Source organism: Eleginops maclovinus, chromosome 8, assembly GCF_036324505.1.
Source record: "Eleginops maclovinus isolate JMC-PN-2008 ecotype Puerto Natales chromosome 8, JC_Emac_rtc_rv5, whole genome shotgun sequence".
NCBI lineage: Eukaryota > Metazoa > Chordata > Actinopteri > Perciformes > Eleginopidae > Eleginops > Eleginops maclovinus.
Window position 1 is genome coordinate 2,527,459 of NC_086356.1, and position 18,086 is coordinate 2,545,544.

An 18,086-nucleotide genomic window follows, 5' to 3' on the forward strand; every position below is an offset into this window, starting at 1 on the left:
TAGAGACATCTATAGAAGCCGGAGAAAGCATGACATATATAAAAGGGTTACAGCATCCCCATTCTCCAACCTTCTTTTGGTTAAAGACTCTTTATGTTTGTTTTTTTATTCCTGGGTTTCTTTCGTTTGCAGTAAAACCCGGAGCGGACTTTCTTTGGGTGCCTTTTAGTTTTTGATTCTATGAACTGTAGATGAATGGTGATAACTCGGATTGCATTTTGCATTGAGTATCTCTTTCTGAGCAGGACCCAGTTGTAGGTTAGAAACATCCTCAGAAGCCGGAGAAAGCACAACATTTATAAAAAGGATACAGCCTTGGAGACGTGGCCTGGTAATTTGAATTCAGTCAGAATGACCGGACTCTCAAGACCGGAAAGAACCAAATCATCCTTCGATCTCCTGCATCCATGGGGCCATTGAGCATGCATACCATGCACTTGGAAGCTGCTTTGTTAAGTCTGTTATCAGCTCAGGAAAATTAATGAAAAATAGAAAAGATATGCACAGATTTACAGACGTCTCTGTTCCAAAGTATAAGGGGAGAATATGCGTGACTGTAACAGAAGTTGTTTTGCCAGTACAAAAATGTGCTTAAGCGCCCGGCACACATCCTGGTGTCTCGGAGCAGAGTGGAAACATCAGCAGAAGCAATAACAAGTACATTTGTAAGGAAGTCCAAATGAAACCACTTAATATCACTTCTGTGTTGTCTTCAGTCCGGTTTGTCAGGAGAAGTTTGAGGCGCTTTGTCCCCCTCGTTAACCAGAGGAGGGAACGTGCTCATGTGTTGGCGCCGTTCTATATTATTTATTAAAACATGGCTGCTGCTTGTAGCTCTATAACACGTCATCAACCACTCCGGTTCTTGGACAGAAGGCGCAGTGGTTGAGTTTCTCTGTAATGTTCCTCCTCTGACACTCTGTGGTTGTTCGCTTCCGTGTGTCGACTTTAAACTCCGACCGGTTTCAATCACTCCGGCCTCTGGAGAAGCTCGGCCTTCCAGAGATGTTTTTATAACTCCGACTGTTCAGGCAGCGCCGGCCTCACACTCGGGGAGAGGCTGGAAGTGGAGGATGGGGAGAAACAGAGACAAAGGTTACACACACACACACACACACACACACTCACACACTCTCACACTCACACTCACACTCACACTCGCACTCACACTCACACTCACACTCACACTCACACTCACACTCACACTCACACTCACACTCTCACAGCAGCAGCACAGGGAAGGAAAGTGTTGAGGTGTGCCAGAGGGCCCTCTGTCCAAACCCCAGCAGAAGGAGCTGTGGCCCCTCAGCTCTCAAAGGGCTCTTTCATGGGGAGGCTGCAGGCTGGAGGAATGCAGCAGCCAGCAGTCTTACACTCTTGGATGGAACGGCATCCTTTTGCCCCCAATCCTGCTTTTTCCATGACTGTGGATCCGTGTAATCAATCACAGCTCCAGTGTGATGGGGGGCCTGGAGCATGGCTTCTTATGCTGACTGCAAATCAGTTTACTTCTTGTCCAAATACAGAGGTGGAAAGTAAATAAGAATGTACTTAAGTACGCTTTTGAGATGCTAGTGTTGTGTAGATTCTTTGCTACTTCATACTTTTACTCCACTACATGTATTTAAACCCTTTAGTTGCTAGGCAGATTAGGATGAATGATGGAAGTATAATCTCCCTTAAATCAGACTGTAGTTCACCTGCAGTAAATCCAGCAGCTACCCTGCAGTATACAAAGCCATTCAAACTAGCTGCACCTTTACCAGCTCTGAGAACACTTTAATGATCAATCATTATAAAACATATCAGAGATATTATTCTGAAATGGACCAATCAGACAATGACTACTTTTACTGTCGCTACTTTAAGTACATTTAGAGGAGAGTACTTTCTACTTTCACTGGAGGAACATTTAGAATACTTTTACTGTGACAGAGTATTCCTACACTCTGGTACTTCTACTTTACTCAAGTACAAGACCTGAGTACTTCTACTTTACTCAAGTACAAGATCTGAGTACTTCTACTTTACTCAAGTACAAGATCTGAGTACTTCTACTTTACTCAAGTACAAGGTCTGAGTACTTCTACTTTACTCAAGTACAAGATCTGAGTACTTCTACTTTACTCAAGTACAAGATCTGAGTACTTCTACTTTACTCAAGTACAAGATCTGAGTACTTCTACTTTACTCAAGTACAAGACCTGAGTACTTCTACTTTACTCAAGTACAAGACCTGAGTACTTCTCCTCCTCTGTAAGAATACTACTTCTCTGTGTTGTTGGTAGTAGCTGCTTAACCAGTCCAGTGTCCCCTGCAGGCGGCAGTTTTGCATTACAACACGCAGCGAGGAGTGTGAGGGCCCGACAGCGTCCTGGTTATTGTGTTGATCCTGAGATGCGTTCCTCAAGGCTTTAGCGACAAAGGGGGGTTTAATTCACTCGTTTAATTTCAATGAAGTTCTTAAAAAGTACTTACCCATTTAAGAACCTTTGAGGAGCTTTACTTTGTCATTTAAAAATAAATAAGCAATCAGACTTCAATACAGGGATGAATCTGAGTGATTTCATTAGTAATTGTTCTGTTTCTTTTCCATCAGAGAGACCCTGTAGAATTAACCCAGCAGTTAAAATGGTTCATTCTAATTGGTTTGTTGTATGTATTCAGGGCCACTGTACTACCTTATACTATACATATATTTTATAGACAAACCTCTGTGTATGTATATTATTTTAATGACTCTAAATCAAGTTTAATATCCCTTAATTTAATCTGACTAACTTTATATCTCTTTGGCTTCTCCTAAAATGTGGAGGAGAAGAATATGAACATTTTTGATATAAAACCTGACAACAGTGTGGAGGATCAAACTAGGAAAGCTGCTTACGCTAACCTTTGAATAAATGAATACAAAATGCTTATTAAAACACACATTTTGATGTTTCATTAACATGGCACTGGTTCTGAATCATCAGCAGTGTACCCCCCCCCCCCAAAACAGAACAAAACCAGTCTAAAATCTAGACTTTCCTCCCTTTTTGTTTCATGTTCTCTCAGGAACAGATCACTCTTTGTGGTTTCCATTAGGATTTTTATTTCTCTTACTTCTCCGAAAGATCAGTACCAGATGGGAGTGTGATCAGGGGAAAGATCAACAGCAGAACCGAGCCTTGTGTTGCTGCGTGTTCCCCTCTGTGGGAGAACATCAGCTGGAGTGAGCGGCTCTCTCTCATTGTTTATTATCCCAGAGGACTCGGCTTCACATGTCTTTTGGTCAAATCCAGCATCCGTCTGCCTCCCTCCACGCCTGGATTAAAACCCGATCTATAAAGGGAAGTGTGGCTCCTGAAAGGAATGCTGTATGGGGTTTTTTGTTCAATGAAGTCCTCAGCACCACCAATTTCCTCCAGCGGAACCACATCTGTGGAGCACATGCTCGGCATCACAGGGGGAGCCGATGCCAAGTGGAGCTAATAACCGAGCCGTGCGTCGTGTCTGCTTACCGCGCCTGAGCCTGATTAGCTCCCAGAGAGCGGCTGAGTATCCGTTACACATGTTATTGAGAAATATGTGTGTTTGTTCTGTACATGGAGGCAGAACCCGGTCTGTTACAGAAAGCACTGACACAGTAATACGCAAGGGGGCTCACGTGGGGCTCCCTGATCAACAAAGTGAGACTTATTTGCACCTCAGTCTCACCTGTGTGTCCTCTCTCTGTCTTGTCTCTGCAGGGGATCTGGGTCTGGCGGTGGATGCAGACGGAGTCGCTGAAGCTCAGAGTGGAGCGGCTCCCACAGCTGACGGTAAGATACAGCAGTCACCAGAGCGTGCATTCAGTTCAGATGAGACCAACTCAAAAGCTGTTTCTAGTTTGTCTGCACAAACTCCACCTGAAATACCTTCAGGACATATTGATGAAACTATGAATTTACCTCGTTAATAAATGAAACGTTTACCCTTTCAGTGCATTACAGCAGTCATCAACTGCGAAACCTTCGTCCGGGTGTGACTGTTTATAGAGTATGTATTATAATTTATCACCCAGGTGTGGATTACAACTTTTAATCCAAGTTTTATTGTTCATTTTGGCGCGTTAACACCACCTTTGCACACTTTCAAACCATAGTTTTGAGTTAAAAAGGGCAATTTTTGTTTAGGTTTTTATGGTTTTTGGAGGCACATACAGTAGATGGATGGATTATCAAAGACTGGGTTTGTCAAAGCTTAGCCAGGAGTCTGTTTTGAAACCTCTTCAAGTGTTTAACGGGATCACTTTCATTTATTTTTGCTGCAAAGAGCATTGCATGACTCCATCCATGTTATTTTATGTTGCAATGAGATGAAGTAATGTCTCTTTGACCCGAGAAGCACATGAGGGATACATTGTAAACACACCAGTGATGTAGTACAAGATCTGACCAGGCTACAACAGAAAAGCAAGCCCTTTATGCAGGAGAGACACAGGAAGTGAACGGTCTCAGCCAATCAAATTCTACTTTACAGGATATTCAAACGGTGGCTAGATGGTGATTGCATTACCTTACCTCCAAGGTGTTAACTTAGTTTGAGAACATTTAGAAGCTACATGTAGACGTGAATTTAAACTGAGAGGATCAACCCAAAGAGGTGGACGAAAAGAGAGCTGAGCCGGAAGACAAAGCTCTCTGTCTACCGGGCCATCTTCGTTCCTACCCTCACCTATGGTCACGAAGGATGGGTCAGGACCGAAAGAACGAGATGGCGGATACAAGCGGCCGAAATGGGATTTCTCCGCAGGGTGGCTGGGATCTCCCTCAGGGATAAGGTGAGAAGTTCAGTCATCGGGAGGGACTCGGAGTAGAACCGCTGCTCCTTCGTGTTGAAAGGAGCCAGTTGAGGTGGTTCGGGCACCTAGTGAGGATGCCACCTGGGCGCCTCCCTGGGGAGGTGTTCCAGGCACGTCCAGCTGGGAAGAGACCGAGGGGTAGACCGAGGACCAGGTGGAGGGACTATATCTCTTCACTGGCCTGGGAGTACCTTGGAATCCCCAGTCAGAGCTGGCTGATGTGGCCAGGGAAAGAGAAGTTTGGGGCTCTCTGCTGGAGCTGTTACCTCCGCGACCCTGACGGATAAGCGGGAGAAGATGGATGGATGGATGGATGGATGGATGGATCAACCCAAGGCATGTAATTCAATCAGACTTATGATACATTGTGAACACTGGAGTTTCCTCAAGTCATCTGAAGAGAAGCCTGCAGTATCGTGGTGATCAGATGAGCTTATTTTTAGATGCAAAATGTGCAACACCAGTTCAGGACTTCAGGTGGAGGTTTACATCTTCAGTACGGACCAATAAGCATCGACAGTTGAAGGTGTTTTCCATGCAGAACCGTACTTTCCTCAGCCAGTCCATCGTGCAGCAGTCAGAGGTGCATGCATGGCGACAGTCAGTCCTAATAACTGCATTAAAGACTTCATTAATGGTCTCTAACAGGTTTGTAAATCTTAATGCCTTCTGGTTTTTACGCCCTGTCCTCTCGGCTCAGCTCTGCCCTGCAGCACGGTGGGTGTTCCCGGCTGTGAGCGTGATTCATGGCGTAATTTAAAGGGAGCTTCACTGCCGCTGGAGCTGGGTCTGTTTAATGCCAGGGTGGGGAAATGGAAAGGTATAAAGTGCGGACTGTTTGCATTGGCCGTCACTTCTTCGGGGAGTGAAGTGAGCACTGAGCGGTAATAGCTTTTACAAACATTTTGGAACCGTGCTTTAACAGGAACTCTGCAGAGCTGGGTCTGTCATTACTTTTTCCACCTTATAATCATTATCTGACGGGTAGTTTTAACGCTCATTGATCATATATTAAATTCAGGGCTGACTTGTTGGGAGTCATTCGAGCACAACGAGGGAAATATGCTGAAGAGAATTAAACATATTCTGGTTTACTATCTGGAAGGAAGATGATAGAGATAAAGTTAGAAGGTGGAAGGAACTATAACCATAATCAAATGAACTTAAAATAACGATAAATACAATAAACAGCAGCAGGTCTGAAGAAAGACAGATGTACTTTCATTAATCCCCGTGGGGAAATTCGATCTTCTGCATTTGACCCATCCTAGTGTTCGGAGCAGTGGGCTGCCATTTGTACGGCCCCCGGGGGGCAGTGTAGGGAATGGTGCCTTGCTCAGGGACACCACGTCTATGTACATATCTACAGTATAAAGGACATGAACAGCAATAATACTCAATATAAAATGTATTAATGTGTGTATAATTAAATAGTTGTACAATATGGATCAAAAATATAATCAGGTTCAAAAATATGCAAATATGCAGCAATAATAATAATATCAATCAATAAATCAATTAAACTTTGCCCCGGGGGGATTGTTCAGTAAACCACTTGTTCCTTTCTGTGAAAACATAAAGCAACATGAAATCAAATTAACGTCCCCACACCAGAGCTCATCCCAACAGCTCTTGATGTCAGATTTTAAAATCAGCACTTGAATGCAACCTAATTGATTGAGGATTTTCTTAACTCCGACACAACCACTTCAGGTGTCATTACCTGGAGTGGTCATTTCTGAGACAAACAGGCCACTTGTCAGGGTGGACCGGGCTTTGGAAGCTGGCCAGAGCGCTGGCTTTGAGAGAAAGCGGCTTTTCATCGGCACTATCTCTCGGGGAAAGGACTAATCAATCAAGCACTTCAGACTTGATATTTGAGCCCTCAAAACGGTGCCTCACCGGGCTCAAAGTGGCTTTTAAAACGGGATGATGAGTCTGGCGTGCATGCTGCCTCTTCCTCTGCAGGATTGCATTTCATTGTGTGAGAATGGTGATGGATTGGAGAGTTTGAAGTGAGTGTTGAGTATTTACACAGCCATGATGGGATGATCTGATCTGCTGTGGGCTCCATTCTTCTCTTGCAGAGCAGTGTGTGCTTCAGATTTAGTTTTAGCTTTCACTCACTCTCATTGTGCCAACACAGCTGACTCAGTTCTCACTTCACTAACAAAGAGCGCTCAATCTGTAAATAGAAATGAGTTAATCGTCGTTTTCAGGATTGGATTTGGTCATGCTTTGCAATGGGACGCATTTAAACCAGTACAGAAGTAAGAGTCTAAGTTAATTTTACAAGTGTCTTTGCTGCTGTTATGCAGGGAGGGACTGATGGCAGGTAGAGGCAGCAGGTATGAGAGGAAAGCCTGTCCTAGTGGGAGGAAAATCCAGGTAACAAAGCAGGGAGAGAAGCTGAGAGAGAAGCTGGTGCTCTGGGGACGTATAGGTAGAGCATGGGATGTCAGAAGGTAGGAAAAAGCGTGCAACAGGTTATATTTTTAAAGTATAGCATCCTTCTTCCTTTTCAGGCACTTTAATGTCTATACTTTTATGCCGAAGACACATTTGCTAGGCTCCTCACAAAGGTAGCTATAGCCCAGTTCTTTAAGGCGTCACACGTCATGATGGAGCTTCCATTCTGATCACGTAGCTCCTATCCGTCAAGTTATCTCTCATCTCCTTAAATGGCGTTGCAATCTGCACAACATACAGCGCATCTTTCTCTAAATTTAAAGCAAAGCTACTGCTAAAGGGTCAGATAAGCGGCCAGTCTGCAGTGTTTGATCATCCGAGCTGTCTGAACGTCACATCTCTGCAGCTCCCGGTTATGATCGGGGAGTTTTGGCATGTGTCGTTTTTTGCAGAGCTGTGTCGTTAGAGGGAAGCGAAGCTGGCGAGCATCTCTCTTTTTCCATTGCGTAAACTCAAGAGCCTTAAATGCAACTGGAATAAAGAGCCAGGGGACTGTCTGTGTGTGTGTGTTTATCAATGTCTCCGCACCCCATTCCTCTTTATTCCCTTATACAGTAATATGCATAACAGATCCTCAGGAGTACTTTAACGAGACTCGATGGAAGCCTACTATATGGCCGGACCTTGTATGGACAAAGTGCTAAATTGTGCCGGATGGTTAAATGGAAAGTCAGCTGTTCAGTTTTAAATGTGACTTTTAGAAGAATTGGTATTAAAATATACTCGGAATAATGTAAATTAAAAGCACTTACTGTGTTTTGTCCTATTTTGCACGTTCTTTTGTTTTATTGATGCATTAATGTGTTCATCACAGCTGGTAAAGGTGGAGCTGCTTTAACCCTGCAGTCCGGGGATAATTTGCCTGTTTTCTCATACTTTTGATCTTGTCTGGCTAAACCCCATAAATAAATGATTAGGATTTGGTGTCTATTTCTAGAGGACAACCTCACCTTCGTTACCTGATAGTAATTTCTTTCATTTTGAGATACTATATGAACATTTTGGACCCAAAATCACACAACAAATTGAAAAACGGATTTAAAAAGTATATTATTTTCGCTGTGGGAAAAGGAAACGTGCACAACGAAACATTTTGAAAGCTGGAAATATATATTGATGTCACTGCGATGAGGTGAAGGTTTGATGGAGGTTGCTTGAACCTATATACACATTTTATGCATAGATAGCAGGTGTTTCCATAGGTGTGTTTCACTCACTCCTCGAACACTACTGCAGGATTTCTTTCATCGTACTTTTTATATGATAGTTTATATTTATTTAGTGGAAGCTAACTTTGTCCAATAAATGTAGTGGAGTGAAAGTGCTTTAATGGCTTCCAAATTGTAGAACGTTACATATCATTTGGCTGCAAAAGTGCAAAGTGATTTAAACTCTGATTGTAAGAGTTGTTGGATTAGTAAGGCCTACATCAACTATTTAAAGTGCATTCAATTGCCGAGACACAATGGAAACAGATGCATTTTCAGTTTGTGACGGAGGATCCGCAGAGTTCCTGCTGTCTTGAAGTCAATAGGGAGCTCCTTCAACCAATCAGGAGCCAGGATGGCAAACAGGCGTGATTCAGAGGGGTGTGGGAGACCTTTGGCCGGGCTGAAGACCGGTCGAGCTGCAGCATTCTGAGTAGAAGTAAACGTACCTCATTCCATTGCACCACACGGTTCTGGAGGCTCCATATTTATTAAGTCATACAAAAAATGTAAGGGGCATAATTTTGTTTTTTTCACGGCTGCCCAAAAATTCCTGCATCAGCCCTGAGGTCCTGAACAAACACTCTGAGTGTAGAGCGTGACTGGATGTGTGACCGCAGCATTTTCAGTATGATCCCAGCTGGCTGTGTCACTCTGAGCGTCTGCTTCAAGTCTCCGTGCTCACAGTTTCTTAAGGTCAGGTCTTTACGCGAAGCTCAGCCATCCCATCATGCCTCACTCCGTGCATACTGTGTTGGTTCTGTTCCTCAGAGTGAGACAGCCTCCTGTGTGTGTGTGTGTGTGTGTGTCAGTGATGCAGTGATTATAACAGACTGTGTTTGACTTGGGTTGACCTGCGTGGGATGGACTTGTGTGTAATGGTTCTGTGCATGCTGCAAGGAAGGACACAGGATGATGAAAAACATTGGCACATGCTTCTCACACACACACACACACACACACACACACACACACACACACACACACACACACACACACACAGTCTGGGATATTCAGTGAATGCCTCTGCTTTTAGTGTTGGTTTAACCGTAAATATTGTGGAACATAAACTAACTTTCTAGCAGCTTGGGGAGCGTCTGCTGACATGTCAATTCAAGTTTTTTGGGAGGGAAATATCTATTCCACATGTAGGCTACTATCCCTTTCCATGACTAAGAGAACAAACTACAGACAGCTAGCCACTACGATGTCCTGTCCTCTTTGTGTCCATTAAGGTTACCAGCGACGTCTGCTATTGGCTGCCTGAGTAATGAGGGCTCAGATTGCTGCTGACCACACATGCTGGTGTGTGTGTTAACGGGTCTGCACACACAGACGCACGGTGTAGTTTAAACAGAGCGCTGTGTGCGTCTGCTGTCTGTGTTTATGTTGGAGTGTATCTGCCGTTAGTCGCTGAGCTGATGTGACACACAACGAGCGCGCAATGTGTAAAACTCGTCCATGTAGAGTCTGCTATGGTTATTTTAATCGAGATCAAATCTGATTTACTTCATGGATTCCAAATATGGAGATTGTTTTTCTACAGCAGCATGTTAAGAAGGCATTGCACAAAATAAATAAACATAAACAGTAAATAGAAATACATATCAATATATATGAATGTTTTTTATGGACCAACCAAACTAACACAGGATGCATTATAAATCATACAAATGAACAAAGGTTTTAAAATGGAAAATTAAAAGGATGATATTTCTGTATTTTCTTTGATTCTTCACAAACCCTCTCTGTTCCCTCTCTGGTCACCCCTTAAGATCTGAATATGATTCTACCTTTACCTGCCAGAAACACTTTAAGGGTGCATTGAACAGTGCATCTCCAAGCCCACAAATATAATATATATGAAGTATTATAATCAGCTTCAGAGTGTGGTTTATGGCAAACTAGGTTTATACATGCAAGGGGTTTCTTTTGTGTATAATGTGCACTGTTAAAAATAGAGCGATTTATAAATGACTTTTTTTAACGAAATTGAAAAAATAACAATATTTCTTTACAAGGAATAAAGGCATAGGGTTAGCACAAAAAAGAAGGGCAAATCACTCAAAATGCATTCAGTATATCAAATTTAAGGTGGAAAAGCACACCTAAAAGAGCTACTTTTGTGCAGAAATATGCAAAATATACAAAGTATTGTGCAAGGTTTACAGTACTGAGTGTGAGCAATGGCTTATATGATGTGTGCATGGTGTCTATGGAGGAGTTAGGAGTCAGAAAAGGAACATTTAAAGAGTGAGAGCAGCGAGGAATCTGCAGAGGGGGAGTGTTAACATACTGCATCTATCTGTAACCTCTGACCCCTCTGTGTTTCAGCTCCTTCCGGACACTTCCTAGAGTTCCAGGAGCCGGTGAACAACATCACGCACTTCCAGGGCCAGACGGCTACGCTGCACTGCAAGGTGACGGGATACCCCCGGCCGTCCATCCGCTGGCTGAAGAACGACGCCCCGGTGGTCCAGGAGCAGGGACGCATCACTATCCGCAAGACCGATGCCGGGTCCAAGCTGCGCATCCAGGACCTGGACACCACGGACACCGGCTACTACCAGTGTGTCGCCTCCAACTCCTTCAAGGTCATCTCTGCCACCGGGGTCTTGTACGTCAAACTAGGTGAGAGTACGTTTATATTTACCTCATTTTTAGTCAAAGTGCAGTGAAAGCAGGGCTCTCTTTCATATGTATTTTGTGCACCGTTTGATTGTGTTTTTATTTTGGACCAACAGGACAGATGCCCACACATAGCCCGGATGAAACGTAAGTGAACCTGCTATTTGTGTGAGTGTGTGTGTGTGTGTGTGTGTGAGACAGCAAGCAGAAGGAAAAGCCTCAAAATCAGGATCACAGAAATGATTGGAGTAAGGTATTTACACCGTGTGATACAGTGGGGCAAAAAAGTATTTAGTCAGCCACCAATTGTGCAAGTTCTCCCATTTAAAAAGATGAGAGAGGCCTGTAATTTTCATCATAGGTACACTTCAACTATGAGAGACAGAATGAGAAAACAAAATCCAGAAAATCACATTGTAGGATTTTTAATGAATTAATTGGTAAATTCCTCGGTAAAATAAGTATTTGGTCACCTACAAACAAGCAAGATTTCTGGCTCTCACTGACCTGTAACTTCTTCTTTAAGAGGCTCCTCTGTCCTCCACTCGTTACCTGTATTAATGGCACCTTTTTGAACTCGTTATCAGTATAAAAGACACCTGTCCACAACCTCAAACAGTCATACTCCAAACTCCACTATGGCCAAGACCAAAGAGCTGTCAAAGGTGACCAGAGACTAAATTGTAGACCTGCACCAGGGGAGTTGAAAGTCTGTGTTGCCCAGCGACAGCCCCAAAACATCACTGCTTTAGAGGAGATCTGCATGGAGGAATGGGCCAAAATACCAGCAACAGTGTGTGGAAACCTTGTGAAGACTTACAGAAAACATTTGACCTCTGTCATTGCCAACAAAGGGTATATAACAAAGTATTGAGATGAACTTTTGTTATTGACCAAATACTTATTTTACCGAGGAATTTACCAATTAATTCATTTAAAATCCTACAATGTGATTTTCTGGATTTTTTTTCTCATTTTGTCTCTCATAGTTGAGGTATACCTATGATGAAAATTACAGGCCTCTCTCATCTTTTTAAAATTGGAGAACTTGCACAATTGGTGGCTGACTAAATACTTTTTTGCCCCACTGTATGTGCAGTGTTTGTGATGCCGTTAACAGCGTATATGCTCAGCTGAACTTGCTTTTTAGTGCGTGAAATCTCCCTAAAACCCCGTCCTGCAGCATACCCAACGTCTCTGTGGTCCCTGTCATATTTTTGCAAGTGTGCACAAACAATAATATTAATGTTCCTGCTGCAGGGTAATGTCAGTTAAAGCTGTTTCTCAAGGCTCAGCGGGGACAGATTAATTGTGGAGGCGATGTGCAGACAGTGGGTTTGTTTCCAAACATCCGTACAGGAGCGCAGCGGAGGCTGTTTATGCCATCTTCAAGAATACTCTGATTCACTGCTGTGTCAAAGAAGCTGGAGAGTTCACAGATGGAAAGGATGCATGAATAAAGGAGGAGGGAAACATCCGATATGAATATATTTGAGTAGCTGCATCTGGAAGCCTCACTCCTTGGCTCAAACAGATGAATAAAACTGCTTTAATTGACTCATATTTTATGTGTCATTTGGCTTATCAAGACGATGCACGAATGTACACTATCCCTGTTTGGCTAGTGCTAATATAGGCAAAGGGGCGGGACATCTCTAACTCGTTGACCAATCACAACAGAGCTAACCAATCAGAGCAGCTCTGGTTTCAGACAGAGGGTGAAAAGAGGGGCGGAATCAGAAAAATAAAGAGCTTTTTGTACATTAAAGCATGGAGACATGTCCCAGTGGAGGCAATAACAGCATATGATCTCTTTAAGTCATAGTGCTGTATTTGTTTTGGATTAGATCTAGCTTTCAGAAGGATCTTGTGGTAGGATTGAAGCTTTAATTTAAATATAACCAAGCAAACAGCCCTGAGGCTAATTAGACCAGCTTAAGGTTTATAGTGGTGACGATGGTTCTGAAGATTTCAGAAATGACTGTAAATATTTGTGTGGCACTTAAGAGGAGCAGCTGCAGGTGCCTGTGGTGAGACGGGGCATGCATCGACATGTCAGCTGACACTCATACCTGCACCGCTGCATCAGTAATGGTGCGGATATCGTGCTATGTGATGAAACCGAACCATGAGGGCAGCGGGGCAGGCGGCCCTGTGTCTGTCTTGTGGGTTGGACTCTGGCTTTGGGACGGATTCCTGCAGCAGCAGTCAGAGCCCCGCCGGTGGTTTGGACAGGCCCGCTCTGAACTGGAAAGAATGCTGATTCATGTCTCCGTCAGACCAAGTGTTCCTGAAGGCCTCTTCCAGGGAGCTTATCTCATCAGCCAGCAATGTGACTCCATTAATGTGGAGAGGTAGGGGGATATATTCATCGTGGGGAGGGGTGCAGTGCCTCATTGTTATTTTAAGCAACACTTACATTGTTGTAATGTTCAGCATTTATTGATCAGGGAAATCATTATACATCTAACTGTTCATGGTAGTGAGATACATGTCCTTAGTCGCAGTAGCTCAGTAACTGTACATTTAAGTGGTGCAGGCAGACTTAATGGTCAGGCATTTTAGTTTATGTAATGAGGAAACTGAACCCCAAGCTGCTCCTGATGGCTGACAGTGTGTGAGTGTGTGTGAATATTAGTCTCCCTGAGCATGTAGCAGCTTCTGCCTCTATATGAATGTCTATGAACGGGGGAATGATGACTTGTATATGTAAAAGCGCCTCCGGGGCTTGCAAAGACTAGAAAAAAACCTGCTATATAAACGCCGCCCAGGTACCATTTATCATAAAGCCATTACTCCCCCACTGACTGTTAAGTAGGACTGTTTAACTTCAGTAGAGTAAGTAAGACAGCCACTTCCTGTACTGGGATCAGGATGATACTGAAGCTCCATTAACCCTAATTTGACCGTTTTCAAGCTACTTTCTTTATTTCATTTTTCGTACTAAACCCCATTAAGAAACGTTTAGCATGTCAATGTTTGGTGTCTTTTCTTTTTAGGACAACCTCACCTATATAACCTGATAGATACTTTTTCATTTTGACATACAATATGAACATTTTGGACCCAAAAGCACACAAAAAACATAAAAACGTATTTTGAAAGATAATGTTCACAGTGTTGAAGCCGACTCAAGTCATGCTGCAGCGATGCATTCAAGTGCACATCACCCCCTAGAATCGGAGGATGAAACCCTCTTTATTTGTCACATACGTGCACACAGCAGGGCACACACAGTGAAATTGGTCCTCTGCATTTAACCCATCCTAGTACTAGAGCAGTGGGCAGCTATCGTGCAGCGCCCGGGGAGCAATGGGGAGGGGGGATTGGAGGTGTCCGGTGCCTTGCTCAAGGGCACCACAGCAGGGCCCAGGAGGTGAACTGGGACCTCTCCAAGTAGCAGTCCACTTTCCATATTTCAAGTCTGTTTGGGGACTTGAACCGGCGACCCTACGATTCCCAGTCCAAGCCCCTACTGACTGCTGGACCCTGTGTTTCTGTCTGATGAAATGTCAAATTTACAGGACTGTTGCTCATGTAACTGAACACAGAAGCCCACCCGTGCAGCCCCTTGTTGTTTTAAGGCACAGCTGTAATCTGACTACCATGGCTGGGTGCACACTGATTGGATGGAAGCAGGAACAGAAGTCTCCATCCTCTCTAGGCCTGACACTCAAAATAAACAACAACATGGGCTCCTTTTCTTTATTAGTAAATGGTGGCATGCATACGATCTAAATTAGGCCACTGGGTTGAAATCAAACCCATTCAGGTGTTGCTAATAAATCTGCACAATCGGAGCCATTGTCAGGTAACCTTCCCATACCTAGCAGCTCGATTCAATTACCTGTAAATCTGATTGTAGGTAATCAAACGGTATGAAGAGTCCCAGCACAGTGCAGCGTATCATTAGCAAGCTAAACTAACTGTGAGCAGAGCCCCGGTTATGGACTCGGTCGGTGTTCTGGATTAGGATTCAAATCCGGCCCGGGAGGCTAATCCGAGCACAAACATGACACGAGCGTGACCTCAGCAAAGAGCCAAGTGTGAAAACAAGTTCAGATCAGCTGCTTTAACTAAAACAACTTCCTGCAGCTCAACATGTGGCACGGCGCCAGAGGGTCTTGTGATTGTGGGATGGCGATAATTCGATGTGATCAGGCCCTGGATTTCAATAAGAAACATAGAGGAATTCCTATGTTGAGATCGTCCAAGTTACTCAAAATCCTCAGGAAATGTCTCTCTATAATTCTCTTCAAGCTGTTGTTTTTTTTGGGGGGGTTTGCTCATAATGAAACGCAGTTCTACTAGTTATGACTTTTATCCAAAGAGCAGCTCATAGACCTGAGACAATTAACTCTGTGTGGTCTCCATCTACAGTAATCAACATGCATAAATACCTTCTAGCTTTAAGTTATTTCTGTTGTTTTCCTAGCTGGTCCAATGCTAGTTCAGTGCTAGCTCATCCAATGCTAGTTCAATGCTAGCTCATCCAATGCTAGTTCAATGCTAGGACGTCCAATGCTTACTTTGAGAGTCACAGCCTTTATAACAACATCAAACAACAACTAGTGGCAGTAATTCACGCTTGCTCCTACGTATTTAAGTAGGTGTATGTGTTGTGGCTGCAGTGGACACTGGAAGAGTTTATGGTGGGACTCAGTGTGCGACAGGGAGTCATTTTTTACCTGCCCCATTAGACCTTACAATTCATCGCCTGTGTGTCTGAGCAACATTGATCCATGTGTGGACCAACTGTTTGTCTAGACAATTAGTGGGTTCAGATCCTCAGCTGACAAGTACCAATAAACTGTGACTGGTATTCAGGTTATTCAGGCCTGTGCATGGTCTTTGCTCTGATAGCAGGAGCTTAACAATATGACTAACATCCGCCACAACGCAATTAATCAATGGCCCCTTCCTCACTTTCTACTCTTTACCTCCCACTCCCTTGCTCAGACCATTCCCATTACCAGACCATTACCAAATGAACTTCCCCCAGTGGCCCCTAAAGTAGAAACGTATCCTTATGAGCCCCATTCCTGGCGACTCTCAATGCAGGGCATTAATAAAGGTTCATCTAAGAAAGGTCCCAAGCTAGCTCAAGCTAATAAGCTAGGCTAACTAGGAGATGCTACTCAGCTGGCTAACCTACTTTTTGGTGTCACTCAAACTGGCTGTGCTCTTATTTATGCAAAACTTAAAGGCTTAATATACTTTATATGGGGTAATTTATGAAGGAATTACCCCATTTACAGTTCACATGGAGGGGAAAACTAAGTGTAGTTTGTATTTAGGCTATGGTTTGTTGTGTGCTAATGGAGTGTAACCAACAGTGCTGCCACTCGCTCTATTTTAGCCTTGAGTTTGTACTTCAGTCACCGTGAAACCTCTGGAATATATATTTTTCTAGACTTACTACAGTACTGACTGCAGACCAGTTCTTGTTGTCCTGGAGTTTGCTGTGTGGAGGGTTAGCTGACAACAGGTGGTAGTGTAAGGGAGGAGATGGATGTGAATTTCATTTCAGGTTTTTTTCAAGCTCTTCCAAGTCAATGCTTAAAGTGTTCCCTGCTCTAACCTTACCTGTAAGCCCCTCCTCACTATTGTTGTGCAAACTGGCTATTAAGTGGACATTGAATAAGATGACCTAGGGTTTACACTCTTATCTATCGGTGTTTGACTCATTTAACATGTAGTAAGAGTCCCTTAATACGTTTCAAGGAGTAAACACAGAGCTGTACTATAAGCACTTCCTGGAAAGCTGCTTCCCTTCATGGAAATAAATCACAGAGGTCTGTTTGTTAATGACTTTTCCATTACATAAGTCACCATAATGAGATATGGAAAGCTATGTGTGTGTGTAAAGTAGAGGATATGCAGACATGGCTGTTGGAGAATTATAAATACGGTGTCTTAATAATTCCTGTGAGCTGCTCCTGTATCGCATCATAATGCCCACCGAAAGAAGGGCTGAGGGACATGTCCTAGCTGTAATAGTTGTAAACATGGAGCTGCCTCCTGGGAGAACTCATGTGTTTTCTATTGCCTAAAGCAGACCTTGATTATTCCTTTCAGGCTGACTGATAAAGGTTTCTGCCAGCCGTACCGAGGCATTGCCTGCGCTCGCTTCATTGGCAACCAGAGCATCTATGTGGAGTCTCTGCAGATGCAGGGGGAGAGTGAAAACCGCATCACAGGTGAGAAAATCAGCCATTTTCAGTTCAGATATTGCACAATAATCAATACAACTGTAATAAAAAAGATCACCCGTTTCCTTTTCCCTAGCTGCCTTCACTATGATCGGCACCTCCACCCACCTGTCGGATCAGTGCTCCCAGTTTGCCATCCCGTCCTTCTGTTACTCCGTCTTCCCGCTGTGTGACGACGGCTCCCGGACCCCTCGGCGGCGGCAACTCTGTCAGGATGAGTGCGAGGCCCTGGAGAACGACCTGTGCCACCTGGAGTACAACATCGCCCGCTCCAACCCCATGATCCTCATGCAGCTGGAGTTGCCCAACTGCCCCCTGCTGCCCCGGCCCGGCACATCGGAAGCCGCTTCCTGTATGAGGATAGGAGTGCCGCAAGAGAAGCTCGGTCCATGTAGGTCGAAACTGCAGCATTATGGATGAATAGACGGATAGATGGATGGAGTACTTTATTGATCCCAATTTGGGAAATCTTTGAGTTGCAGCAGCATAAAAAACAAGGCATTGTAGACAGCCAAATTAAAAGACTAGAAATAAACAATTCAAAATGTGAACCTCTCAAGAGAAATAAAATAGCATTTAAAAAAGTGGAAAATATTCATGTCAGAATAAAAGATGACAAAAGTGTGTAAGGAATGGAATATTAAATTGAGTTTGGGGACCAGAAATGCTAACTCATTCACGGGTTTCAGGACTCATTCCTGCACCACTCTTCATGCTATCTTTTTGTTAAGCCACCTGTCTGAT

General features: G+C 43.7%; 1 protein-coding gene across 1 annotated transcript in view; it reads left to right on the forward strand.

Moving 5' to 3' along the window:
- ror2 (receptor tyrosine kinase-like orphan receptor 2) overlaps nt 1–18,086 on the forward strand; it is a 38,751-nt gene that overhangs the window by 16,763 nt on the left and 3,902 nt on the right. The window contains exons 2-6 of the mRNA XM_063889381.1: nt 3,732–3,803; nt 10,837–11,133; nt 11,247–11,277; nt 17,209–17,330; nt 17,419–17,733. Of these exons, the coding sequence (XP_063745451.1) occupies nt 3,732–3,803; nt 10,837–11,133; nt 11,247–11,277; nt 17,209–17,330; nt 17,419–17,733 (837 nt within the window). The remainder of the gene's footprint in view (nt 1–3,731; nt 3,804–10,836; nt 11,134–11,246; nt 11,278–17,208; nt 17,331–17,418; nt 17,734–18,086) is intronic.